This window comes from Schistosoma mansoni (assembly GCF_000237925.1).
Source record: "Schistosoma mansoni, WGS project CABG00000000 data, chromosome 2 unplaced supercontig 0120, strain Puerto Rico, whole genome shotgun sequence".
NCBI classification, from domain to species: Eukaryota; Metazoa; Platyhelminthes; class Trematoda; order Strigeidida; family Schistosomatidae; genus Schistosoma; species Schistosoma mansoni.
In genome coordinates, this window is record NW_017386000.1 from 709059 (window position 1) to 726638 (window position 17580).

Below are 17580 nucleotides of genomic sequence, written 5' to 3' on the forward strand. Positions count from 1 at the left end.
TTGTAACTTCCACTTTCCTCAATCAGCACACTCAAGACAATGGACAAACATTTAAAGAGTAATGCTGTGTGCGTAAATGATCACTATCTTTTTACAAAGTGGGGGAAAACAATCGTTGTGGCTTCAGTTTGGGCACCTGGGCAGTATCACAGCCCTCAAGCAAATCGAATGAGATTTGTATGGCGCATATATATCTGGTGCTTCCTTGTACCAATATTTATGTGTTTAAACAAATAAATAAATAAGTAAATAATCGTTGTGGGTGTCATAATGATAACAATATGCTATAGAAAACCATTCCAAAACAACATTTAAAGCAAATCATAAGTTTTTATACGAATCCTAAATATATGGTTATCGAGATGAAACTCTCTATTCACCACCTAGTGTACCTAAAGTGACAAAAATAGCTTGTTTTATTTCTTATATTCAATTATTTTTATCTGAATGAAAACCATATTTCAAAGGTATATTGCTCATATCCTATTCTGTGTAAAAAACAATACTATCACGTGATACTTTCTTACATTTTCAAATCATTTTTTGTAGTTTACCATAACCAAAGTCGTTATTATTTTTAACGCATTGCACAATAAACAGACTAATCACACGATAATGATGATGAATTACACAGACCGATGTAAAAATCATAACATGTATATTTTTAAACAAGCAATAAAAAAGCAAATACTTTCAAAAGAGATTAAACAACAAGTGCCTGATATTGACAGTCAAAGATTGACACAGTCAAACAAATTAAATCATCATATCACTATCAAAAAAGCAGTTTTTTATTGCGCTTGGACAAAAATGTTGTGCTGGTACATGAAGCAAGATAAGGTGGCTATTTGAAATGAAAAATTTCAAGATTGTTGACATGTGTGTATGACGAACATTAAAGTAGCATTTCTTATCTGGAATCACTACACACTGTTTTCAATCCTTTTCCAGTAAAGTTTGTCTTAAATTGTTCTGGGACTGCGAATTCTTCCTGAAATTTCACACATGAAAAATGGGGTTAAGATTCTTGAAGAAAAAAAACATTTATCAACAGTTATCTTTTATATCATTAAATAATCATCTACAGGCTAAGATTGTTATAGAGAACATTTTCACTACATATAAATCGATTTTTCATGTAATGTTACAGACATGGAACATTTGTGTGCTACAACAGAACTATAAACGACTGATTAGCCGATTAATCTAACACTAAAAGACTACACAGATAATGTTATTAGTTTCCGAAACACGCCAATCCCATTGACTGTCAAAACAGTTTCTGTTATGTAAACTATTTGATCAATAACAAATTTATCATCTCTTAGATGAATATAACGCAATATATCAGTGAGTAGTATAACTGATGATAACAATGACATAGAGAACTGTAGACTGTTGCTTTGTTCATAAATTATTTATTAACGTTATACTTTGATGGTCAGATTGAATGGATACACGTAAAGCAAATATCACCATGAATGTAACCAGCTTCAAATTAGAAGTATTAATAACTAGATAATAATTATGATTATATACATATATACAGTGAAATAACATGAATTAAACCATAGTGTAATTATACATAATAGGAAAGCTCATAATAATATAGATTATCATGATAAAGAAAAAGAAACCGGCAAAAGATTAGTTCAATAATAAAGGTGTTACTTGGTATGGTATATATATTTAAACTGATATTAATTAACATATAAATAAAATAATTAAAATTTATTTATTTTGTAAATTCTCTTCATTTGCTGCCTACAGCAGAGAAACAATGGTGCCAATTATTTAAAACTAAGATACGTATTTTATAATATATTAATGAAGATTATTAAAGCAGAACATTCCTTAAATTAGTTAGTATAAAAAGATTAAACAATTTTGTTTAATTCTTCAACATTTAGTGTTAGATAGTTAGTTTGTTGTTGTTGTTTTTAAGAGAATAAAATAATAATCTTCATTAAATCATAAGTATGTAGATTGGTTTTATGAATCAATTCTATGGATTATAAGCATATAGAGAGAATTCATAGAAATAAATAAATTCATTATATTATTTTTTATTACATTCACTACTACTGTTCCTTTTATATTCACATTTATAAATGAGAAAAATTTTATATAATAAGATAACAACAAGGAATAGATATGATGTATAATATTTGAAAAGTGATGTGAACAGCGAAGCACGAAGCTTTGACAAACTATGGAAGCTATTTTTTGGGAATTCTATTTCATTTAATTCAATGCTTGTAAAACCGTAACATTTACTTTTGTCCCTAGTCTATTCTACAAATCATAAGCTTTTGTTTGATGTACGATTCACTGCCATAGCTTTTTCTATTCCAAAGCTATTGTAATTTAGACGTGACCTTTTGTACTCTATTTTCTACTCAAATCCCCCAGTTTTGAACATAATTGTATTTAACAGAAGGGGTTTTGTGGAGATTTAGTATTTTCATAGTTGAAAGCGTGAATCAATTGAAGCTAGACCACCATGGAAAACCTGGAAGCACTGGACGGCCGTTTCGTCCTATTATGGGACTTCTCAGCAGTGCGCATCCACGGACCCGCACTCGTGAGATTCGAACTCAGGACCTACCAGTCTCGCGCCAGAGCATTTAACCGATAGACTACTGAGCCGGCATTCAACGATGTTAATGTCTAACTTCAACTGATCCACGAATTTGAGCAACCGTTCGCCAATTGTCTTCAGTGAGTTGATATCTCACAACAGACGTGGTTTGAACTCCACTGGTCACTGCTTCTCACTAGAACTCCTGGATTTACCTCTCGAAGTCAGTCACTAGTGAGCATATTTGTATTTTCCTCATTATTGTACGCTGTGATCAGGTTAGTCATCTATTTATTCATGCATCTTTTTACACTAATCTGAATTCGGGTGCCAGATCCGAATTCGGAATAAAGCGAGTAGTGTTCCAGTTGTCTTATCTTCTCTCTTGCGCGTGCTTGTCAGCTAATCAGGGATAGGATAGTTTTCTTCTCTCTACCCCACTTCGAACTCACGCATAATAACCTCAAGGTTAAGCCAGTCAGCCTATCGTGTCAAGGTCTTAATCTACATTAGAAATGTTATTCTTGGCAAGAAAGTGGGTAGACAGATCAAGGACGTAACAAAAAGTATACTATTGATGGTATATTTTAGGAACAATGATCTAGACTTGATTATGTACAATGGAAAAGTAGTAAATTACTAAATAAAATTCTTAAAGTAATTAATCTTTTTTTATGATATAGCTGAATATAAAATAAACACCAAAAGCAAAATTAAATAAAGTGATTTTGTAAAAAGGTAGAAATTGAGGAACTGATAATATTATGTGATGAGCAAATAAACGGAATAGGGCTACGTTCTATGGTAGTTAAATAGAACGATAGCTAGGTGATACTTAAATCACAGGAAAAGGTTAGTATATTATCACTATTATTATTTTATAACATCTAAATCGCTTGTTTTTTTCTAATAATTTAATTAGTGATTGTTTGTTTAAAAATGTCATTTTATGCATGTATATTCACGTTATCAATGACTGAATATCGTTCAATATTATCGAGAAAAAATAGTAAACGGTTTTCCGTTTGAGAAACAAAAAAACTTACAAAATCATCAGTTCCTTTAGGTATAAGGATATTGACCTCTGAAGATTTTGCTGTGATTACGTCAGCATACTTTGATTCTTCACTTAAAAACACTTGACATCCATCTGTCTTGTCAATATTCACAGTTGATAGTTGTCCAAGACACTAAACAGAAATAAATAAATTTTCGTGAAAATTAACAAAAATGATGAACATAAATATAAATATATATGTAGACATCTATGTGTATAATGTAGACAATAAAAACTACATTATTACTACTACTAGACAGGTATAAACTGAATTATCAACAGAATCATTTCAGCAGTTTTCAATAACTTCATCATCAGGCTCTACAGTTATAAGTCCATAATTATGATAATTTACAAAGGCCAAAACGAAGCATGTATTAATTAATTTGATTCACACAATTTTTTTTCGCATTTCCATCTTTCCTAAATTACTATTATACGGATTGTGACTGGACACTTATTAAATGACCTTTCAAATTTGCAAATAATACAATTTTGAAGTGTATATTTCGTAACAGCTGCAAACGTTCACCATTTTTAACAATATAACATTGTCAAATTAATTAATATATGCCTTATTTTGGCGTTTGTAAAATATCACAATAATTATGGACTTATAACTGTAAAGCCTGATGATGAAGTTATTGAAAATAATTGTTCGCTCAATTATTGTTCATTTTAGAATAATTTCATATGAACAGTTGGTTTTTCAATTTTTTTCCCGGTTTTTAGTTGGTTACTGTTCGTAATTAAAACTATCTAATCAACAGTAGAAATTAACTGTAAATTATTACTATCCAATGATTAAACACATATTTACAGAATATTGATACCAATTATCAAAATTCAATACATTTAAATACAAGACTACAAAACTAACCTGAATTTTAACACTCTGACAGTTTACCACATCAATTGATGAAATCAAATGATCAAAGACCACACCAGTTTTCTTACAATTATCTAATAGAAAATAATAATAAGAATTCATCATAAAAAAACATGATAAAAATAAAATAATTATCGAAATATCAATAATAATCAGATTGACATTTCCTATACAAGAATTATTAAAACTATACAGAATATATATAGGAGAGCAGATATATATATATATATATACAAATACATAATACATCACTACATAGCAACTCAGAGATAGTTCATATGATAGTAGTTTTATTTCTTTTGAAAAAAAGAAATTCACAAACTTAACAACTCATTCCATCAACCATTAAAATGAACATAAACGTAGCATACTTGATTGAAATTGGATTAATTAGATTATATCATTAAATTTATGCGTGATGTATATTGTGAATATTGTAGAAAAAATTTTTTTTCATAAATCGTTTTCCAGTTAATAAAAAAAAACACATTAACAATCAAGTTTTATAATTTACAATTTAATACTAATATGTTATATTCTCTTAGGTAATTCATATGAATATTAGCATTGAATAAAATGTAATGTATTTGAAAACTGTAGGATATTTAATAGGATAATGAACGTATACATAATGGATCAGAAGGGGTTTTGTAGATATTTCAGTATTTCCATAGTTGAAATCATGAGTCAATTGAAGCTAGACCACCGTGGAAAACCTGGAAGCACTGGACGGTAGTTTCGTCCTATTATGGGACATCTCAGCAGTGCGCATCCACGATCCCGCGCTCGCGGGATTAACACCGTTGGATGCCGACTCAGTGGTCTATCGGTTAAGTGCTCCGGCGCGAGACTGGTAGGTCCTGGGTTCGAATCTCGCGAGTGCGGGATTGTGGATGCGCACTGATGAGGTATAGATTATAGACAGTTTTATTTCTTATCATAAATGTGAACATGTGGTTAAGTAAAAATGATCATTAAATCATTGATAAATGTCAACAAATGATGTTAAAACTTCTTCTTATAATCTATAATTGTTTAACTGATCTGTTTCCACTCGACTTCATAAGATTAACAGTAAAAATAATAATAATAAATTTCGATACAACATATATTTTAAGACAACAGTTGGAATAAGTCTATGTAAGGGAGAACGGCAGTGATGAAAAAAACCTACGTCGAAAACTTTTGCTGTCAGTCAGTCATATGCAATGTACAACCTGGGATATGTGCGTATCGGCTCAAATTGTCACGTTCCACTGGTATAGTGGGATGAAATTGTCAGGGTAAATGTCAGAGTAGTAGAGGTAGTAGTGTGAGACATGATAGTAGGCAGAAGGAATGTATTTTTGTGAGTTGCAAAGTATTTATATAATACATTATGCATAGCCTTCAATCTTCCATTTGCATCTTTCGGTGTGTTATGCAATATAAACTATCTTCTCGTCTGATCTACAAGTGTTCTGTCAACTTTGTGCTTTAGATGCACTGAAACTCTTGACTTCGTCTGATAATTGAGATAACTTCGACGTCACATTCCGATACACACTACCTACAAACAATCTTGTGAGTAGCGTCCGCTACAGTAGCACTAATAGTGATAATAGGAAAAATTAGGCATAGAAGATAAGATACGAAAAGATAATATCAATTAGCTTAGCTTTTGGTGCATAAAATGTTTGTTAATGAAATGAATTTATCTTCTAGAAACTTTCACGAAAGCTGATTTGTTAGAATCGAAACTAATTTGCTACTCAGGATGAGTTTATTCAATAAAAATATGAAGTTTAGAACTCGATCCAATATAGCAGTTCTCTTAAATGACAGATTAGATGTTGATACTAATAAAAAGAAGAGTTATGGTGGTAAAAAGCTCATACCCAGACTTAGCAAACAAAACCATCATAGTTAATACTACTTTTAGGAAAAATGGTGTTCATTCATCAAGATATAACGTGCTAATTTTCACCTGCTACAATATATTAGTTGTATGCACACAAACTTTGAAATGATGACGAAAATTTGTGGCTCTATTGCATGCTTCCGATGGTGTTGAATTTTTTCAACCGAATGGTTTATTCCTGCTTGAAGTACTCCTTGATGATATCGCATTCAGAAAAATAACCAACGCTTCACAACTAAACCATTCAGTCCAGGAAATAGAACAAGACCAAAGACACATACACATAATCAGTACTTGGTTGATACTTTTTTATTTAAAACAATTCGGTTGTAAACCATATATGAACGATTTCTTTCAACAATAATAAAGGATTTAAAGCCGATTTCACACTAAGTAACAGTTAGTACCAATGAATTAATGTAGATTGTTCAGTAAAACAAGATTATACAGCATAAACATGATAATATTGAGCTTCACACATAAAAGTCGGTCTACTCAAGTACACATATAAAGAACATATTTATTCTACATCCCTACATTGTATTTTGCAATTTATGTGGCAGTTAGCCAATTAAGTTATCAATATTAATTTGTGTCACTCATAAATTCTAACACAATAATCAAGAGAAATTTTTTAAACTGATTGTATGGGACCAATAAACTATTGACTGCTTATGTTAATAATGTAAGTCTCTTGGCTTGTGTACAAGCTTCTCAAAATGCAGTATTTCTTAAATAATTACACTAATAACCGCATTGTCCTCATATTAGATAAATATGTATTGTTATGAGGTGCTTGTTAGAAACAAACTGTAGATTATACAGATGAGTGTAAATACTAATGTGATACACAAAAAAGATAAAATTGACACGGTGAAACTTTAAGGAGTCGAAATAATGACAGTAATGACACTTATAATTTAGGGAAATACAAAATATAGATTTAGTCGCCCTACTGCAATCGACCTTGAGCTGGTCTGCCATACATGATGATTATCTTGAGGATCTCAAGACGGAAATCTGATTCTCCCCACACAACTCAGACCAACATCCAACAACACGATGGATTGGTGTCATGTCTTTGATACATCCTCAATAGTTTTCTTACAATCTACTTCTATGTGATAAAGTATAGAGAACGGGGATATATGGTGTTTGGTATAAAACAGTAAATAAATGGATGACCGTGTACTTGAATAAGAGCCAAATGTTTTCTGTGAATGTTTGGTATACCTCCAAATCTTCCCAACTGAGGCAAGTGTGAAAGCGTTCGAACCTGAAACCCAGTGGCTGGAAATTGAATGCATAAACAGAGTTACCATTTTTAGTTTTATAAATTCCATAAAAATGGTAAAAACTTATTTTGTCGAACTATTTACACTGAGGCAAGTCAGGAATTTTGTTATCACAGGTTCTATAAATAGACAAATTATCAGAAAAGGTACATCAGACTTGAAGCTGATGTTTGCAAACATCGTATTGATGGATAATAACTATAACTATTGTATAATGAAGCATAAAGAATATGGTGATATAACTACTGATCAAATAGAATGATGCACAACCTCGCATAACGGAAAGATATTTAAATCACAAGTCATTTATAACATTGTACAAGGAAGTCAACAAAAGAGTGTAAACAAATCAATAGATTCGCAATAAGAAGACATTAACGTTTTGGTAAAAACACTGGTAGAAAATGCATATTACATTCCTACAGTAGTTCAGTTAGTAAAACAGAGGCTTTTCAATACTGAATTCATCTCAAAATATACACATAAATAAATAAATTTGAAATTTACATTGGCCTTTATCTAGTAAAATTCATTTTCTATTTTCGTAATGTAGAATAAAACAAGTTAGATTTATGCCAAATTAGTTGCGGGCTTCATACATTCATATATACACACACGATCACCCATATGCACAACATACTGGTTTATCAACAATAATATCACTCACCCATCATGATTGAATTAATTTTCCCCTTAATTTGAACTGTGCATTCATTACATTTATGAATGCAAACTGTTTGCTTTGTTTCAGTAGCAACAATTTGTAAATTTCCGGCAGACTGAAAATTTTCCTAGAAAATAAAATGATAACCACAAAAAGCATAAAACCTATCAGTATCGCTTTCTAATAAAAAGTATTAAAAAATTCGTAGCTAAAAAGTGGGTTCAATGAACCAATCATTCTTAGACAGATAGAGAATTCGTAAAGATTTCTCAGTTTGAAAGCTACCTTAGGTCATAGTTTAATATGAACTAGAGAGTCCCTCAAAATCATGAAGCGCTGAACGAATAACCTATGGTTTGAGACGTATTACCAGTGACTCGAATGCAGTTTAACTACATAGATAGTGAAACAGATTCATCAATGGTGTCGGATGATTGTCGCGCATTATAGCAAACTGACTAATTGTGGATCATTAATGGATTTTAACTCCCCATTCTATATATATATATATATATATATATTATGCACGATAAAATAATTTGGTTGTCTTGACCTTGATCTTATTTTGGGACTTCTGTGCACATTACTGATGATAAATCTCAATCTAGAATAGAACAGTTATTCAGATCTCCTTGATATCAACCCGTGATGTAAACTGACTTCAGTATTAAGTAATCAACATATAACCTCACTCAAGTTACATATTTAAAACCATCCAACGTACTTTTATTCAAGGATAGAATATCGTTATTTGTTATTAGTTTACAGTTTGTTACGTAATATTTAATTGATTACTGTTTCCACATGCTATCACTAAAATTATATTAAAGTATATATCAACATTTAAATATCTCGTCCACTGCAAGTTTACTTATACTTGTATAAAAACGTATTTGTGAGACCTAAAATTACTACCCAACTATTAACACCATAGTACATGGAAGTGTTCCAATATGCTATCTTGTGGTTAGAAGTAGGGTGTAAAGTGTATGAAACAGCAACCCCATGCTTCTGTAACAGGTTAAATACTAAGAAGGCTAATCGCTGTATGTTGATTCAATTGTGGTTACTGATACACAACTGAATGGTTCTAAATAAAGCCATATGATTGTATAAGTGAATTGTTGAGTTCTTAAGAAAAAACGGCCTAGTTATAGTCAAATGTTAATGACTATTCAAATAAGGATGAAGGTCACTTTGCAAACGTTTGACCTATTAATTATAAGAGTACCATACTCAGTAAGAAGAGAATTTAGATAACTCTATTTCTCGGCATAGGATATCAGATGGATCTTTGTGAAAACCTGTTACTTTAAGAAGTATATCCTTAAGAATGATCTATACAATTGCCAGTTATCTACCACATATTTTTTTTTAAATAATGAGTCTAGAAAACCTGTGAATCATCTTTAGTTACATACAAAGTTACTTTAGTTATTGTAACTTGAGGGGGATATTTCAAAACAGACGCTTAGATATATTCTTTGCTGTTCCCTATCAATCAGTCATAGGCAACGTAGAACCTGACAGAAATGTGGATTAGCCTAAGTCCCAACAACACGTCAGAACAGCGGGATCATATTATCAGTAATTTTATAGTTTAAATCATGAGTCAACTGAAGCTAAACGACCATGCAAAACCTGGAAGCACTGGACGGTCGTTTCATCCCATTGTGGGACTCCTCATCAGTGCGCATCCACGATCCCACCTCGCGAGATTCGAACCCAGGACCTTTAAGAAATCTTTAAGAAATACAAACCTACAAAATCGGAAAAATGTCAAATACTGAAGAAAAATTTGGATGGCTATATTTATGAATTATTTTCATTTATCGTATACACTATTTAACGAGTACAAACATTGAATTGGAAAACAAATTCGAATCGAACTACATGAAATAATATCAGCAGGCTAAAAATGATCACAAACAATAATCATTAGTGTGAATGTTGTAAATACTAATGATTTCTTATATTCCAACAGAAAATAATAATACTGTTAGAAAATAACCAAAAGTAGATAGACAACTATTTCTAAAAGGTTGGACAGTGAATAAAAGATGCGAAGTAATTTTATTCATGCAATTACACACACTAAACGTGCACATGCACATATAAATACACAAACAGTAATTCACTTTCGAAGTGGCACACGTGAAAAATTCGATTTTGAAGAAATCAATAATTAAAATCAATCAAGGGGTAATTTTTCAACAGTCCAATGTACACTTATAATTAGTGAAAATTAGTTTGTAGTGTATGAAATAACATTAACCAAGTCACATTTCAAAACAAATTATCAGTAGATAGGTTAAGGTATTCAGATTAACAATGAAATTGTCTTTTTGAAAGTGAAATTTTATTTACGAACTACTATTCGTCGGAGAGCCATTCAGAATCACGAAGCACTGGACAGCTAGCCTTAGTTTAGGAATCCTTAACAGTAAGTATCTAGGAGTAAAAATGGGATGGAATCCATGAAGTTTAAGTCCTGTGGTGAACACGATGTCCATTGTTTTTGGTTGGTAACCCCCTCACACCCGACTAAGTTGAACTCCATTAGTCACGGAAGATTATCACTCAATATTGTGAATTGATTGAAGCTAGACATTAACCCCATTGGATGTTGACTCAATGATCTAGAGGTTAAGCGTTCGCGAGCGAGATCGAGGGTGCTGGGTTCGGTTCCCGCATGCGGGGTCGTGAATGTGCACTGCCGAGGAGTCCCACGATACGACGAAACGACCGTCCAATACTTTCAAGTTTTTAATGGTGGTGTAACACCAATCACCTCATGATTTCAGTGAAACCCAACAATCTCCACAACCTTATACAGATGAATATTTATTATGTGAGAACTATTATAATTACACTAAATGTTAATAAATGGAGTGACATTTAAATTAATGTCCTATTAACTTTTAGTTAACGAATCAGAATTCAAAAAAAAACATCTATGTTTGATCGGATCTCCTGTAATAACGACATAAGTGTTCATATTTTTTCATTTTTCCTGTGAAAAATGACCGTTTCCTGAATACAAAATACTGATAAGTGTACCATATACGGCTTTACTTGTTTTTTTACAAATAGACAATTTAAGTATCGATTTCTTTAGAACATTTATATCTTGAAAATGAGGACAACAATACAAGTATGGATGAAACAATTCAGATTATTATTATTATTATCATTATTATTAAAATCTTTCATCAACTCTAATCGTATTATTAATATCAGACACGAAAGGCTATTTGTGCTACATCCAAATATGTAAATAAATCACTGACTACTCATGATAAATGTCTAATTTTCACAAATGTAAACCTCGTTTACGTACTAAGATGAATATTTTGACTCTAGTTGGTGTGAGTTTTTCTAGCTCTTACTAATGAAAGTTAGTATGTTATTCCATATAATGAGGTTTCAATCGTTGGAGTATTTTACAACACCTCACTTTTATAATGGGATTAATCATATTGAAAAGGATTTAAGCGCATGACATCGAAAAGACAACATAAAATTTTTAACAAATAAAACGTACTACAATCCATCTGTTACCCCTTAGTTCCAAGCATCCAGCCCCCGACGACCCTTTCTCAGACGGTGGTCGGACAGTTGGATTACTCGATGGTGAGTTCTTTTGATCTCGTGTTGTGTGCATAATAGGTCCTTCACGAAGTTTGGGGTTTTTATGCGTTTTCATATCGTCAGTTACTTTGCGCAAATTAGATATCACTGCTGTTCCACGATTCAAATCAGCGAATAAAGCAGACTGTGGTGAATTATCGTCTGCTTGCTAATTAATAATTAAATAGAGAAATATTAATGATAACCAATCCCGAGTTATAAATTCATGAGTATGAAAAAGCTTATCAATTAACGATACAATGCATATCAATAATGACCGAATCCAACAATCGTCTTAGTACACGAAATAAACTAAGTTTTAGAAAATTTATCGTAAGACTACTTGAGTTGTGCATAAACATAAACATATATAGTCTAGTCTATAAGCATGAAGTCAACTACATATTTGAATAAAAGATAAACACACAATTAAACTGAGTTTTGAACCAATGATCGTAGAAGGAACAACGACCCACTGAATACTAACGTGTTTCTAGACCTGATAAACTGTATGATCTGGAAGGCAGATTTAATTGTATTTAGAAGCTTTGTTTAACACTAAGTGATCAATATATTTTAGAACATAACCAATGTCGTTCATTATTTTGACAAATCAGCGTTAATTATAAAAGAAGTAATCAAAAGTATGCATTCGATGTTATGTGGTCTTACAGGGTCTCATATATATATCTAAACTGTTTATGTAGTTACTAACAGGATGTGAGATGTTTGATACTGAAACCCAGGCTTCAGATACACGAGCTAAACGAGTGAAAAAACTTTTATTCGCTAGCTAAATTGGCATACACGTACACTGATATATATAAAGCTTTCTTCTCACTCGTTTGGCTCGTGTATCTGGAACCTGGATATCAGTATCGAACATCGTATATCTTATCATTCCTGAGAAATGAAAGCCGTTTTTCGGACAATCAATCATATGCACTTATCATTTGGCGAGTTAACTATAAGCAATTTTATTTCATTACCTACATTAAATACAGCCCCCGAACGCCCTGGTACGGCAGAGAGTAGAGAGAGTCCGCTCTCCCTCTCGAAATGCTCTCACATGGCCACGCATATATAGCCTCTGCCAGAGAAGTCCTACTCATTACCTTCTTGTGGCGGGGTGTTGTTTACGAAAGTGAGAGGACGAAAAGCGAATGTCCGGAGCTTTAACCGGGTTGGTGGACACAGAAAGTCCACCTAGGGGAGTTGGAAAACCCTGATTCCAAACCAATGGTGCACATGGACTCCGGTATCCTGAGGGAACAAATGGCGTATGAACCAATCGTTGGTCACCGGCTACTATGGAACTGCATCTCCTCACGATGCCCCACTGCCTTGTGGATCAGATCTTCAAGTCAAAGGCTCGGGGTGTGACCCCCTAAGAAAACCACCTGCTTCGGTTTGGGCAGCCGGGCAGTACCACAGCCCTCACGCAAATCAAATGAGATTTGTGTGGCGCATATATATCTGGTGCTTCCTTGTACCAATATTTATGTGTTTAAATAAATAAATAACATTAAATACACTTAGCAGAATATATGAAACACAGTAGTGCGACAATTAAGATGTTAAGACTATTTCAAAATATGTTAACCAGTTCACTTCAGTTAATGAGTAAAGGGTTTAGACTTACTTCGTGTGCCACTTTTATTCTAAGCAGTTACATTTTATAAAAACCAAGTACTTGGCAAATGTTGAGAAAATTATAAAGCTTTATCCTCTAAAATGTTGTCTGTAACAAGATATGTAACGCAATTCGACTGAACCCATACTAAACAAGTAACATTCCCACTAGGCTTATATTAATGTATGTAGGTGACAATGATGATAATATTAACTTCATAAATCTCTGGTGTTAGAATAGGAACTACACCGATCAAAATATAATTGAATCTTCTAAGTCAGAATGACTTGCGGGAAGTATTTGATGGGTACGTTCTTTCAAGTAAGATAATTTCAAAATGAAATGAATGCAACATTTTATGAATCGATAATTGATACATATACATACGCAACACTTCGATCCGATATGCGATATGAAATTACACAAGTTAGTGACAAAATAAATGGATAGTTACAATTGTCCTGTATAGACTGACAACTATATTAGCACATCATAAGAGAAACAGCATGAGTAATGTGACCAAAGTCTAGTGGTTTAAATGAATGGACAACCGGATTATCGATGAGAATCATAAATGCTAACAATCCAAAGATGCTAAAAACTACCGAACAAAATATGTATCAAATTGATTTTTAATGGGCACATTTCTATCAAACAAAAAGATCATATTCTTACACACCAATGACATTGCAGCTAAATGAGCAGTTGTAAATACAGGGGGTGGTGGTGCAGAACAATTGGAATTGACTTCACGAGTAGGTGAAGACTTAGACAGCTTTGATGCTACAGCTGGTTTACCACGAGCATTCCAAACCAAACCAGTGGTATGATGTTTGTTAACATAAACTTGTAGTGCAGTCCAAACTGACATTAAAGATTTTTTCCAAGCACGATGAACTGTGTCGCTATAATAAATAACACAGAAAATATTTATGGTCATATCTCATGAACAAATGAGGGAGATGAACAAATTAAATAAGAAATTTTCAATATCAATATCTTTAAAAAAACAAACCATATAACCATGAATTGTCTCAAATAAATTCTAAAACCCGTTGGATTTATTCAACAATACATTTGATTTTCAGCCAGATTAGTATGAGCTCCTATGGACACCTGGTTCCCAATAATACGTGATTATCGTACTTTGATCTTATCGTAAAAGGTCTTTTAATGGATTTTTCACGGATTTGAACAGTTGTATAACGTAGTAATAACTGTAACGTGCTAAATTGGTTCACGCAAATGTTGAAAAAAAGAGACAAAACTTCAGGTTTTAAAGTTCTCTTCGCAGAAGAAATTATAACCCAAAGATAATAAGAGGAATCCGTCACAGCTTTGGGCTCTATGTAAAAACAATCTGACACAACCACACCCCGAAGAGAATTGTAAATGGTAACTTTTGAGGACTATTTGTGGACCAGTGTAATATGTATATTTCCTATCGTATAATTGTTAAGTAACTAACCTAATCATATTCGCGTCCCTCTTATCATTAGCTTTATTTTGATTTTTGAACTATAATTATACGATTCTTGAGTTATCATCAGTTTATAGATTACTTTCCCCCTATTCACAGTCACATTTGGCTAAATATTGTACAAATGTTATTTTCTTTTTTATGGTACGATGTGGTCTGTTTCATTGGTATATAAACCCAGTATGTTTGTGAATAATGATTCATACCACAGAGGCTGTTATTGGTGTTTTGGACTTAACTGGCTGGGCTAGGCAGAAGCAGGACCGGTTAGCACTCTAGACTGCTCGTACGGTTTCGTGTGTCACTGTTCCAATCGATAATTCGCTGCTCCCTGATTGGCGGTCTCATCAAGTCACACATTAACTAGGCATCCACTCGGCCACAAGATATAACAATATATTATCAAAATATTTGATCGCTTTTACTCTTAAAATCTTGAATTTCGCCAACAGACTGACTATAGTTCCACTGGTCTAAGCCAGCGTTTTTATCAACAACTATGCTAAATATGCAAGACACCTTGGATGGCGTGCGCAAAATAAATCCAACATATTGAAACCAGTATTGACATACGCAAAAGCTGATTGAGTCACTTGATTTTTACTAGCTATAAGTTAAAAAGGATTTGAGAATTGTGTAAATACTACAAGGATAAATAAACTCACTGAAATTTAGACGTAAATAATAACAAAAATTCAACAACCCATCTTATCAGTTTTGTAAAAAAAAAATCAGATATGATTTAACGAACTAGATCCATCTAAATGTGACTATTTTTCAAGAGAAACGACAACGTATGCCAGCATAAATACCACACATGTTCATTAAATCTGATCAACGTGCTAATTATGGCATTGTACAAGGAACAGATTAATGTTATTATAAATTGGTTACACAGTGCAATTTAATTGCTGTAGCCAGAACTTTCTCCAATAGGCTTCAAAAATAACTGCAATATTTTGTGGTGAATTTAGTGGGAAGATTACATGAAAAAACGTTCGTGGTAAAATATATGTGACATTCGGAATCTTTAAACTGACTAGTGTGTGTCCTATGATTTAAAACCACACTTCAAAAGTCACCGGATAATATTCATGAAATAGAATGAAAGGAATACCAGTTATTAGTAACGCTAGGTCTGAGTAACATGCTGCTTTTCAGAAAATATTATACATTTGACGGTGTTAAAATAGGAAGTTAATTTTGTCACAAAATTTAGTTTTGACTTCGTCAAACAAAGCCTTTTCAATTAAGTAACAGCGTCTTTTGCTATAAATTATGGTTGTTCATATATAACTATTAGAATAACACATCATTGGCCGCCATTGGTTTGATCGGCAACCAGCCCCTTCCTTATCTGTTGGTGTTATACATTTTCTCAAGGATATAGTCTATCGAAACCATCAGAACGCCAATTACTTAGGTACATATACATTTATAAACATACATAGCAGCAAACTCTAAATACAAACCTCTTTGAAATATAGAAAATAGTGAGTTTATTGATAAAGTGAATAATAAATAACTAACTTGTCTTTGTATTCCATAAGAATACGATTCATAAAGAATTCACCTGCTTCTTGCATGGTTTTAACGTATGTCGATGGTGCAGGAGTCTGAGTAGTCTAAACGCTTAAAAACAAAACTTACATCACTTAACCAGCCTAGAGCTGTCACAGACTCGGCCACAGCTGAAAGATGGTTAAAAAATTTACTGCTTCGATTATTATCCTTAAATTTCTATAAAGGAAAACAATTTAACGACGTACTAGCAAATTACGATAACTTCTTCTATTAGATTTCCCAATGGTGTTATAATAAGCTTTAGGTCCGAGTCAGAAGGTTTTGAGCATTCAGCTGCCAATTTGATTATCTCTTCTTGCATCAAAAAGCATTTTTTAACCATGGAGGCCTGATTGAAAATAATCCCGTGGAAGTGATTAAACACAGAATAAAACCTACGTGATTTCCAACAATATCTCCAATTTCGAAACTATTAAGTAGGTATTCCGATAAGGGGCCATTGACTATTTCATGAAATTCCTTGACTGATGAAGGATTTCCACTTTCTTAATACAGGAATAATTATGAAAACCTCATTTACCCGAAGATATTTTAATTGGCGATGTACGATACATATTGTTAACGGCGGCTGCTTCAAGAAGAATAGTTACTTTTTCTAATCGACAGAGTAGAGAATCAAGTCTTTCCATGCCTATAAGTAAATCAAAGAAAGTGAAAGAAGGATATAAAACGGTTATCTCGAATCTAAAAATAAAAACGACAAAATTACCTGCATCCCAGAGTTGATGCTCACCCCGTGACTCGGACCCAGCACCGTCGGCTTTAAACTACAACGCGTTATCCACTTAGCTACTGAGTCCTAATAATCACCAGGTACATCCAACTGACGAGTCCCAAACAAGACGAAACGCATAACCTAAATTCCAC

The 17580-nt window shown here is 32.7% G+C and overlaps 1 protein-coding gene across 1 annotated transcript; it reads right to left on the reverse strand.

Moving 5' to 3' along the window:
- Positions 1-639: 639 nt before the first annotated feature.
- On the reverse strand, positions 640-17342 carry Smp_014010 (adenylyl cyclase-associated protein, putative; the record flags this gene model as incomplete). The annotated part of the gene is made up of 11 exons (XM_018791578.1): positions 640-991; positions 3628-3771; positions 4519-4601; positions 8390-8513; positions 11931-12185; positions 14329-14554; positions 16660-16745; positions 16780-16869; positions 16910-17041; positions 17092-17198; positions 17234-17342. The coding sequence occupies 11 exons, from the start codon at positions 17340-17342 to the stop codon at positions 911-913; spliced, it is 1437 nt and encodes a 478-aa protein (XP_018645286.1). The 3' UTR covers positions 640-910.
- Positions 17343-17580: the final 238 nt, after the last annotated feature.